Below are 12,309 nucleotides of genomic sequence, written 5' to 3'. Positions count from 1 at the left end.
CGGGTCTCGAACCTGGGCTGTCAGCATTCCATCTGACAAGGTCAGCACTTTTAACCACTAAGCCATGGCACCCTTTTTTTCAAGTTAGCACCCTTTAAAATGAATATTGTGTTTCTTTCCTCACCCTGGACTGAAGCTTGCTTGCTCACTTGGTGAAATTAATTTTCCAGTTAAGTGGTGCATGATGAGTAGTAAGAGTACCAACAGGATGTCTAGTAGACCATCCACACCCACACCCACACCCACACCCACAATCACAAGCATTTCATTTTGAAACAAAGCTTGCCTTTACGGTTTATCTTCTCAAACATCCTTCAGTTAATGGATACTGCAGTAGATTTGTTCATTGTATTTCAAACTATTTATTATGCTCCCCCATTAATGACTGTGAAAGGACATAATGGTGGAGGAAGGGACTTCAAGCACCTACAGTACTGCACATGCCTCTGACTAACAGGGCCATTTGCACCCCTCTTCAAATGAGCAAAATGTGCTCTATGTCGCTGATGCACAGAAGTAGCAGGATTTTGCAAGCCAAAAGCTGTGACTTAAATATGCACTTCATGTCAAACATTTGCTGCACTTTTGGAAGCCTAAGCTTTAAATGTACGTTGAGTTCTTTGACTCTATGAGCTCTACTATGCATGCATTCTGTTTCTTCTGTCTTGATATTGACTTTCAGAAAGTGTCTAAAAAAGGGAAATGATACAAATGCATATACAGAATGCAATTCCTTATCAACATCCAGTAAACTGACCAAACCAAAGTAGGATCATTTGAAATAATACTTTATTAGTTTGCATTCTTTGTGCGTATCCTTATATCAAAGTATAAAAGTCATCTTTTGTGCAAACCACTTTTACCCTGCAAATCTCTTTGACAGTCTTTTCCAGTGAAAGTTTTTCAGAAGACCACTATAGACATGAAAAAAGGATAAAATTGGAATGGCTTTTCTAATAATAATTGTCTAATTAGAAGGTAATGGTTTTACTGTATAATCCAAAAATTGTGAAGCAGGGTTTTGACAGAACTACATTTCATGACATTTGCTTGGTTTTTTGCACATTATGCTCTTAAATTTACAAATAAAGTTAGATTTAAACCGGCAATGAGAAAAAACATCTCATTAAGTTCCATTCAATAAAAGAGACCTCTCTTGCTCTGAACCCCGATGAATTCCAGGGTGGGACCTATGCAAAATGAAAAGGAAAAAAAATGTTGTCAGCATATTGGACACTACAAAGACAAAGAGACAATACAAACACACTTTTCTCATAATTGGGCATATTATTTTGTGTAAACCAATAAATAAATTGTATTACACTGTGGAAACTGGCTGCAAAAACAAAGACATTGCTTTATAGAGTCCACTCACAGGTAGCTACAGTATTATTATTATTTTGTCTGATTCATGTGGGAAACCCAGAAAGGAGCATTGCTGTAGAGAAGGTGGCTATGTGGCAGCTTCAGAGGACTCTGGAAGAAGTGGATTATCTGGACCCCTTTCAATCAGGATTCAGGTCTGGGTATGGGACTGAAATAGCATTGATTACACTGCTAGGTGACCAAAAGGAGGCTTGGAAAGATAAGTAGAAGCGAGCGGGTGATCAGCTGTGGATTTCCTGCTTTCTAGCAAAGCTAAACCCCGCGCCACAGCTGATCGTTGGAAATATCGGTTCAGAGGAACTGGTAGATTTTTTAACTACCGGTTTGACCAAACTGGTAGCTTTTCTTTCCTACCGGTTCACCTGAACCGGTTGTTTTTATCACTATTGGTTTTCCCAAACCAGAGCAAACCGGTAGCATTTCACCCCTGGGCGGAAGACATGTTGTTGTACTGGTTCTCTTCCTTCCTCTGGGATTGGTTTCAATCAGTGTTGATAGGGGAGAAGAGATCCAGCCCACAGACCTTATTTCATGGGGTGCCGCAGAGCTTAGTACACTCCTGTTTAATATCTGTTTGAAGCCACTGGGTGAGGTCATTTAACAGATTAAGTGAGATACATATTATTAACATGCTGATGATCTACTCAGCTTTATATTCTGGGTGTGCTGTAGAGGTTCTCTCTGTGTCTGGAAGTTATGGGGCACAGTTGGCTTTAGCACAACCCAAACCAGACTGAGTTGCTCTGGGTTTTTGGACATTCTCATTAGGACCCTTTCATATTTGGCTTTGTATGAGGTGGTGCCTCAAACAGACCCTATGCATAATCTGGAGTCTTCCTGGATTTGTAGTTCTGGATGTCCAAGTGGCAACCTGGAGGTCCAGGGGGCAGCTGTGGCTAGCAAAGGCCTTTGCACAACTTTGAGTTGTGTATCAATTTTACCTGTTCATGGACTGAGGGGCCCTATTCACAGTCACTCATGCCTTTGTGACCTCCAGACTGACTATTGCAAATATGGGACTGTCCTTGAAGAGTATTTGGAAACTTCAACTGGTGCAGAGAGAGGTGGCATGGGCAGTTACTGGTGCCAGTTAGTTAGCACATCTAACACCATTGCTTTGGGAGCTGCAATGGCTTCTGGTGTGCATTTGGGTACAATTCAAGGTGCTGTCTGTCACCTTTAAAGCCTTTCATGGCTTGGGACTGAGTTACTTATATCTCTCCCTAGTGGTATCTATCCATCTTATTAGATCTGGTAGGAGAGGCATGATCTGAGTACCATATCCTAAGCAGCGTTAGCTAGCATGGACCAGAAGGACAGTCTTTTTCTGCAATGACACCCACCCTTTGGAAAGTTATCAGCCCTGAAATTAGATTGGCCCCATCCCTGTTGGCTTTTTGTAAAGCCCATGCCTAGGCCTCTGGGCATGGAATGAGATATTTTGTGCAGCCAACTTGCCACAGCCAATTCTCTCTGGATAAGTCATCATGGACAACTCGCCAAGGCCAACTCACCATAAGACAACTCGCTGTAGACAATTCAACAAGTATTTAAAGTAATTTAAAAAAATTAATTTTTGTCATTCATTTTCATTCTGTCCCTCCTTTGGCATCCTTTCTTTAATGATTCTATTCTATTCATTTCATAGATATTTCATAGATATTAGTCTAACTCTTGCCCTGTGGCATGTTGGCCATGGCGAGTTGGCCTAAACTCCTCTGGGCATGGGATACACCCTTGCTCCTGGCTCCGTGGATGATTCGTTGGATGATGCCTGGCTGCTAGCTGTTTCATTTTTATTTTTCATTTCATGTATTTTGTGCATATTATCAAGTTGTCTAGAATCAAGTAAAAGTGACAGAATAGAATAGAATAGAATAGAATAGAATAGAATAGAATAGAATAGAATAGAATAGAATAGAATAGAATAGAATTTTTTATTGGCCAAGTGTGATTGGACACACAAGGAAATGTTCTGTAAATCAACTGAAAATAGATAATCTATATTTGACCATTAAAATCCAAAGGTGGATTTAAACCTTTCTAGAATGAGAGACATAAGAAATAGAATTAAAACAAGCCATTACTTAATTGTTAAATAGCTACGTTTTTGCTTGCAGGCACCTGCAATGAATATGGAACAGCAATTTGCAACTATGTGATGGGGATTATGATACGCAAACACTCTCAAGTTAATCAAATTAAACAATGCAGATATTTTTCCGTGAGTAGTTAGGTTTTATTTAATGTGTTATTTAAAAGCAAATGCTGAAATAAAGGGACAGCTTGGCATGTTGTTCACAATGCTATTTGAACGGCTGATATCTGTTAAAAGAAAAACCCAGCCAATTAATTCAGGAAAAACACAGAACTAACAACAATTGGCATTAATTTTTTTGTTGTCTAAATGAGAATCAATAATGAAGTAGTCTGCTCCTGTCATCAAATTTTAAGAAAAAGAATAAAATGTCACTGTACCTCTTCTTTTGTATGGCTTCATAGGTATAATAAACTGCAGCTGCTAGTCCCTTCAGAGAAAGCAATTATTAGTACATTTGTCACATTTCATATTTAAATGTAATAAAAGAATGAGTAAATCATGTTCGTGTACATACACTTAACAATGTGAATCCTCCTTGTATGGCTGCAGACCATTCAAAACCCAGTTTCTCATTTAAGAAGCCACCTAAAGTTGGACCTACAAAAGACCTGCAAGCAAACAAAACCATACATACTAAATTTATCATAGATCTAAAAATATGTAAGATCAGGAAATAACTATGTAGTACGGAACAACAGATTGAGGTAATCAACATCCATACAAACTGCCTTTTGGGAATCATGGATATGGCTATTCCACAGCTAAAACAAACCCGGAATTGACATATGTGTAGCCACTTTAGTTAGCTTTATAAAATACTCATTTATTCCTTCTCTTTCTCTCTGTTTTGTAAAGGGAGTTTTTTGGGCTCGCCGTATCCTTAAAATGTGAGGATGGAATAGATGGACTTTGCGTATTTTATTTTATTTTTAATCGGTTTCATCACTCACTGACATCCATTTTGGCAGGTAGCTATTCTGCCATCAACCATTCTGCTACCCTCTTCTGAACCCTAGCCCTTTGAACCTTCCCCAGAAATCAGCTTTCAAATAAATGGCTCCAGTTTTGCCCTTTGAACCAAGTTTACCCAAGTAGTTTCAGACTGCAGGTTGCTAAGGTCAAACTTCATCCAAATTCCATTAGGTGCAATGGTTAGAATGCAGCATTGCATGCTAAATGACTGGCTCAAGGTTGATTCAGCCTTCCATCCTTCCGAGGTCATTAAAATGAGGACCCCAGATTGTTGGGGGCAATATGCTGACTTTGTAAACCCCTTAGCGAGGGCTGTAAAGCGCTATGAAGTCTAAGTGCTGTTGCTATTGCTATTGCTATCCTGGAATGAAAAAGAATAAATGCTTTTATCTTAACAAAGATAGCAAAATACTTGAGATGCAACTTATAGGTGAGGTTGATACAGTATTTAGCAAAGGTAACCATCATTAACCTGTAAACAGCCTGAACAGACTAAGAGATAGGCCAAGAACACGAATGCACATATACCTAATCCAAATTAAGTAAACCACATTGAAAAGAAAAAGAAAATCTGACATGAATAACTGCACATTTCTTGGCAACCTTAATTTGCTTGTTCCAAATCTCTGGGAATACCTGAATTCCTAGGCTCAATCAGATGAAATCTGTTTCTTTAAGATCCTTGCTTCTCCCTAAAGCCATTAGCCAAGACTCCACAGAAATAGATTCCTAATTTTGCATCCCCTGCCTCTTACTTGAGAAAGATAGTAGGTGTATTTGTAGATTATTTAGGATTCCCAAGAGACCCCTCCTGGCCAGGTTCCTAGTTCTACTACAAAGTACAAAACAATTATGCAAGATGCGGTCAGGGTCCACAGACTTTTTATGGTATACGTTACATTAAAAGTCTGAATTAGTTGCCAGTTATTTCTAAACAATTCCTTACTCAATTGCTAGTTTGAATGTTTCAAATTACAGTAACATTTTCTTTAAAAAATAATAATGGAACATACTGTAATTGACTTTTAGTATATATCAAGCTCAATATCCAAAATAAGCCCGTGTAATTGGCATTAAGAAACTTCCTGAAGCCAAATTTTACCCACCCCACTCCACAGAAGCAACTGTCAAGCCACATGCTGTTTTTCTAGAGAAATATAACAAAAAGTACTTTCTTCCGTATCTTTACATAATAACTAGGCAACCCGTGATCTGTTGGGTTATCATTTCTTTTATATTTCCTTACTTAACTCACCCCACTCACACACTCTCTGTGACCTTCTTCATACCCTTCCAGGCACACTTGCATCCTCCCCAACCTGCACTGCACCTCTTCTGCTCCGCCTCTGCCTGCATTGCACCCTCATATCAATAGCACTTAAGACTTATATACTGCTTCACAGTGCTTTACAGCCCTAAGTGGTTTGCAGAGTCAGCATATTTCCCCCAATAACCTGTGTCATCATTTTACCAACCTCAGGAGGATGGAAAGCTGAGTCAACCTTGAGCTGGTCAGGATCGAACTGCTGGCAGTCGGCAGAGTTAGCCTGCCAAACTGCATTCTAACCACTGTGCCACCAAGGCTCATGCTGCCTCCTGACCCTCATGGTGAGTCTTGCACACCCACTCAAACCCCACCCACCCTCCTGACCCGCGTGGTCCTCTTGCACATTGTCATGCAGTGTCATGCATCATCCCCAGCATGAATGGATGGCATGGATTGGAGAGAGTGTGCAATGGATTCATAGAAATGTGCAAGATGTGCAAGAGGTACTGTGCGGGTCAGGGTAATGTGGGGTACAGCATGGGAATCAGGGAGGGCACATAGGGGTGTGGCACCGATCAGGAAAGGGTGCGTGAGATGTGTGACTTCACAGGTGACAGCTTTTTAATAGTCTGGATTCCTGACTTATCACTTGTTGCAGTGGGCCATTTTGCCCCATTTCACAAATAAACAGTTTAGGTGGGCTTGAGTTATCTGATCCTACTGGACTTTTCCCACCAGTAGGAATAGCTTCAGAAATTCTTCAGGAAGAAAACTCTTAATTATTATTGATACAGATTATAGGTGTGTTGCTTTCCAATAAAGCAGAAATAGACAACTCTGACCTATGGTTTCAGACTCTGATTTATTGGAAACAACAGACCAAAACTTCCAACTTTATATACATGTAACTCTGAACCAGGGGTGTCAAACTCAAGGCCCGGGGGCCGGATCTGGCTGGTGGGGTGCTTAGATCTGGCCGCAGTGCCTCTGCCAGTGAAAATGAAGCAGATGGCCCTCCCGAGCTCTGTTTTCACTGGCAGAGGGTTGCAGGATACCGTTACAGCTGAAAACAGATCTTGGGAGCCCGTTTTCTCTGGCAGAGCACTCGGGCCACCATAGGCGCCCCCGACCCGAGTGATGCCGAGCTGGCCATGCCCACTCTGTCCCCCTGAAGTCAAACACAACCCTGATGTGGCCCTCAATGAAATCGAGTTTGACACCCTTGCTCTAAACCTTTTCCTCTTGTTTTCTTTTTTCCCTGATTCCTGAAGCTTCTCTAACTGGTAGAAAAACAAGTATATATTTGTCAGCATATTGTTTCTGATTTGATAAACTATGATTCTATCGCATGTGCTAGCTTTAAAAACTGTATATCCAAATGCACCTTTAACATCCTATCTCTGGTTCTCTATTGGTGCCCTTCTTCTTCTTTCCTTCCTTCTCATCTTTGGTTCTTTCTCAGTAACCATTGTTGGACATAAATCCTTTAATACACTGATTAGAAATGAGTGGGGCATAAAGTACAATATTTACTAGAACTCTCTGAACTTCAGCAACAATTAACCATAATAGGAAATCCTATTATGTAGGACATGTCAGAATTCTATCAGTCTCTATTGCCTAAGTAAACAATTCAGGTACATTAAATTAAGGTAAGCTATTAAATTGCTGCATGCTTTAAAAATGGTTTGGAGGAAGTCCTTTGAACCTGCCTATGTAGAGTATTTCTCTTATTCATTACAGCACATCTTCGTTGAGGCTTCCTGAAACAGAGATTGCTGCTGTTTTAATGAATCAAATAAGTACATGCAACTTTTAAGGCTGCTAAACCTTTTCTCAGCATCATCTACTGTATAGAAGCCTGGAAAAAGTTATCTGTGCTTTAAGAAAAGACAGAGAGGGGCTGGATTTGTAAACATAGCCTCTCCCATATATGCCAATTTGCCCCAGGAGCTTAAAGTGCTCGCCTGAAATCCAGGAGACAGTGAACTTTAGTCCTGCCCCTTAAAGCTGAAAGTCGGCTGGGTGACTTTGGGTCCAGTCCAATGGTGAAATGTAAAATTTATTACTACCAGTTCTGTGGGTGTGGCTTGGTCGGGGGCAGGGGGCGGGGGTAATGTGACTGGGTGGGCATGGCCAACTTTTTTTTTTTTTACTTTTAAAAACATTTTTTTCTACAACCTCTTCAGTCAAAGAGGTTGTAAAAAATGCTTTTAAAAGGCTCCTTGGACGATCCCAGCTAAGTTGCCTGATCGTCAGAATCTTTTAAAAGCATTTTTTTACAACCTCTTTGGCCAAAGAGGTTGTAGAAAAAAATGCTTTTAAAAGGTTCTGATGAGCCCAGCTGAGCCGCGTGATCATCAGAGGCTTTTTTTTTCTTTTAAAAGTATTTTTTCGGCTGAAGAAAAAATGCTTTTAAAAGTAAAAAAAGAAATCTCTGATGATTGCACGGCTCAGCTGGGCATGGGTGGGGGTGTGTGTGATTTTTGCTACCGGTTCTCTGAACCACCCGCGGCCATTGCTACCGGATCGGATGATCCAGTCCGAACTGGGAGCATTTCACCCCAGTCCAGTCACTCTGTCTCACAGTCCAACCCACCTGTAACATAACAGAGTTGGAAAGGACCTTGGAGGTCATCTAGTCCATCCCCCTGCTCATGTAGGAGACCTGTACTAGGGATTCAAACCGCCGAACCGCCGACCTTTCTGATCGACAAGTTCAGTGTCTTAGCCACTGAGACACCTAGTCACCTCACAAATAAGAGGATGAAAAAGAATTACGGATGTTTGCTGCCTTGAGTTACTTATAAAATAATAAAGGTGGAGTAAAAACCAAATAAACAAATAAATCCCAAACCTTCCAGGTAATTAAGAAATAGAAGCTTTGAGATGTGCTCATGACTGAATAAATGAATCTTGATGTCTGTTTCCAGAAGGAAGAAATTCTTGGCAGCTTCAAAATATGTTCAGTACATGTGACTTTCGAAACATTTTTTTTAAAAAGCCTTCTTTATCTGTTCACATAATTTTATCTTTGTCTATTTTTTTCCCTTGGGAATAAAAATGATATTCAACCTTTAATCTTAATAATTGCAGCTAGCATTAATAATTACTTTATATTCGTTTGCTGTATATTCGTTTGCTTTTAAATGTTAGGTTTATTTTCAAGAAGGAACAGCTAGTTTTATTTTTTGTGTTAGGACAACAAATCCCAAATCAATAATGAGGAAACTTTCGATTTATATTGTTTTTCTTCCCATCGCATAGAAAATATTGGCTTCTGAAGGAAACAGCCTGACTGATATCTGTTCTTTAGTTAGCCTATAACCAGCTTTCAGTTCAAAAAGTAGGGCCTGCTTAATAATACAATCAGATCCAAAGGAGAGCAAAATTACCATGATTGTGATCGATAGATCCGAGACAATCAGTTGCCCCTTAGAACCAGAATTACTCTGTATAGTGCTTTGATGTTCAACTTCTTTTTTTTTTAGAACAAGTTTTTATTGATTTTTTAGTTTCCCGCCCTACACACATACATGATTTATGAACAGAGTATTGGCCATTTCATACCTTATACAATTCAATATATTCAAATATATTTTACTTAGTTACAATTTTTGCCAATATGTTCTTTTTTCATAATTTTTATTCATTTTTACTAATATTTTCTTGCTCATTTCATTGAATCACATCTTCTTTCGCCCTCAAGTTCTAACTTCTCCATTTATTAGTGTTCATTCTCTTTCATTCTTTTCTTTTTTTTAACTTTAAATTTAACAGCCATGAGCCGTCTTTCCTCCAAGTCTCAGCCAAAAAGCTCTGTGCAGAGAAAAACTCCTGTTTCCCTCTGCTGCCCACAGCGCTTAGAGGAAAGCACGGCTCATGGCTGTTAAATTTTGCTGTGCTGTGCCAAACGCTTTCCCATAAAGAGTAACGAAGGAAACAGCCATTGACCTGGAGAACACGTGGACTGGAGCAGCTCTGTGCTCTCCACTGGCTGTTTCTTCCTCTTCGCTCGTCCAGCACAGCGAAATGTAGCAGCCATGAGCTGCATTTTCCTCCAAGTCAACTCTGGAAAGATCTGGCTGGGGAGAGGTGCCTCAGTCTGCCGGCTCAGGACAAAGGACTTAGCTGCATCCCAGACAAGCCAAGGAACTGCAGGGAGCCTCCTGTGTGTTGCATCCCCCTCCCAGCCTTCACCTGTGCCTTCGTGCTGCCAGTGTCTCCCGAAGCCACCACCATTGGAGCCGTGACAGGGATGGGGACAGCCCAGTAAGCTGGGCCCCCGAAAATGGTGCAGACGCGCGGGCAAAGGCTGGGGGTGTGTGCAACATGTAGGAGACTCCCCACAGTTCCTTGTCGTGTCTGGGCTGCAGCTGAATCCACTGCCCTGAGTCGTCGGAGGTCACGTAGGGGGCAGCTGGGAGCATGCTAGCCTTGCCCTCCCCGGGTGCCAGACTCTGCTGTTGCCATCACCCCTGGCCTGCCTGCTTTGGCTGCAACCATGGGGAAGGCCCATCAGAAGTGAGGGGGGCGCTTTTCAGCCAGGAAGGGCAATGGAGGGAAAGCCGAGACAACCACTGCCACCCCATCGCATCCTGCCCTGGATATGAGGCTGGAGTGTCCAAAAAAAAGTGTCAAAAAGTCTCAAAAATTTTCGCTGCCGTTTCAGTTGCCGCGGCTTGGTGGGGGGTCATGTGACTGAGTGCATGAGTGATGTCAGGTTGGCCACGCCCACTCAGTCATCTCCCCACCACCTAGCCACACCCACAGAACCAGTAGTAAAAAAATTTAGAACCCACTCCTGATGGGTAGGGCTTGATTTGGGGTGCTGCATTTTATCAGTGTGAAACCCCACCACCACCACTGATTGGCTCTCTTTCACCGATGCTATTGTCCTGTTTCCTGAAGGGTTATTGGCTTTTATGTATTTCTCCTCAACTCTTAAGAATTTCTTTTGCTGTTAAAAAGGTCTACGTAATGTTTAGTCAACAGTTGTATTTCTGATTGTGAATTTTATGAATGGTTACATACCCAAGTGCCCATAATGCACCGAAGAGTCCAGACACCAATCCTAATAAGCTTAATCCTTCCTCAAATCCATTCTCACTGCAGAAGGAAAGGCAGAAACCCAGCGTTATTTCCACGGATGATAGTTTCATTTACAACTACAAAACATTTTAAAAGGTAATCATCACAAAGATAATTATATAGTCCCAGAGCAGCAACATCTGTAACAGAATGGTTTGTCCTTAAATGTAGAAAAGAAAAATATCAATGGTTGTCTTTTTTCTCAATACAATATATTCAGCATTTAAAAATCTTTTCAGTGATTTGGCTCACACATGGAACTCTGCCATGGTTTGCTTAGAATAGAATAACAGAGTTGGAAGGGACCTTGGAGGTCTTCTAGTCCAACCCCCTTGCTCAGCAGGAAACCTTATATCATTTCAGACAAGCAGTTGTTCAATCTCTTTTTAAAAACTTCCAGTGGAGCATTCACAACTTCTGGAGGCAAATCTTTCCACTGATTAATTGTTCTAACTGTCAGGAAATTTCTTATTAGTTTCAGGCTACTTCTCTCCTTGATTAGTTTCCACCCATTGCTTCTTGTCCTGCCTTCAGGTGCTTTGGGGAATAGCTTGACTCCCACTTCTCTGTGGCAGCCCCTGAGATATTGGAACACTGCTATCATGTCTCCCCTAGTCCTTCTTTTCATTAAACTAGACATACCCAATTCCAGCAACGGTTATATATTTTAGCCGCCAGTGCCCTAATCATCTTTGTTGCTCTTCTCTGAACTCTTTCTAGAGTCTCAGCATCTTTTTTACATTGTGGTAACCAAAACTGGATGCAGTATTCCAAGTGTGGCCTTACCAAAGCATTATAAAGTGGTATTAACACTTCACGTGATCCTTCAGTTAATGCAGCCTAGGACTGTATTGGCTTAATCATGATTATTTCTGGGTTTGGCCAAGGTCCACACTTAATCTTCTTAATGATAGTCAAGGGTTTTTCAGACATATGGAATGGCAGTTTGTGAGGATGGGGATACACTTTATTTAGATTGATGTGGCTTTTGTTACATTTCTTTTTTCCCCCCATGTGTTTACCAATTCAAACATCAGGAAACTGCCATTAAGTTTCAGCTATCATAAATGGGGTCACCAAGGCAAGAAAGAGAGACAGAGCACTTAGGGACCACATTTGGCGATGGATTGGGATGTTTATTCCAGTTTATTGAATAAATGGGGATTAACCAAATATGTGCAACACACTGATCCATGGACCATGGTATGCAGTCATTTCCATATATTATTGCTGAGCAGCATGATGTTGTCTTGTGCTAGTATGTTAAATGGAAGCCATGGATGTACGTTTGATAAGCAAGGCAGGTCATTATCCAGGGCGGGGGGAAGGAGAGAGAGAGAGAGAGGGAGAGAGAGGGAGAGGGAGAGAGAGGGAGAGAGAAGAAAAGGCTTTTCTAAATAGAGGCAGAAGCCAAACCATAATTTGGTTTAATAACTATTTCTGTCTTTAAAGCAATCCCAGGAATTTGATGTAGTTGTTAAGGCATCAGGCT

At 41.1% G+C, this 12,309-nt stretch overlaps 1 protein-coding gene across 1 annotated transcript in view; it reads right to left on the bottom strand.

Moving 5' to 3' along the window:
* Positions 1 to 772: 772 nt before the first annotated feature.
* SLC18B1 (solute carrier family 18 member B1) overlaps positions 773 to 12,309 on the bottom strand; it is a 29,149-nt gene continuing 17,612 nt past the window's right edge. Inside the window, exons 9-12 of the mRNA XM_058173412.1 lie at positions 10,761 to 10,835; positions 4,002 to 4,095; positions 3,865 to 3,914; positions 773 to 1,190 (exon numbers count right to left, since the gene is read on the bottom strand). Of these exons, the coding sequence (XP_058029395.1) occupies positions 1,127 to 1,190; positions 3,865 to 3,914; positions 4,002 to 4,095; positions 10,761 to 10,835 (283 nt within the window). The 3' untranslated portion in view covers positions 773 to 1,126. The remainder of the gene's footprint in view (positions 1,191 to 3,864; positions 3,915 to 4,001; positions 4,096 to 10,760; positions 10,836 to 12,309) is intronic.

This window comes from Ahaetulla prasina, chromosome 1, assembly GCF_028640845.1.
Source record: "Ahaetulla prasina isolate Xishuangbanna chromosome 1, ASM2864084v1, whole genome shotgun sequence".
Lineage (NCBI taxonomy): Eukaryota > Metazoa > Chordata > Lepidosauria > Squamata > Colubridae > Ahaetulla > Ahaetulla prasina.
This window is presented reverse-complemented; position numbering and strand designations above follow the sequence as displayed.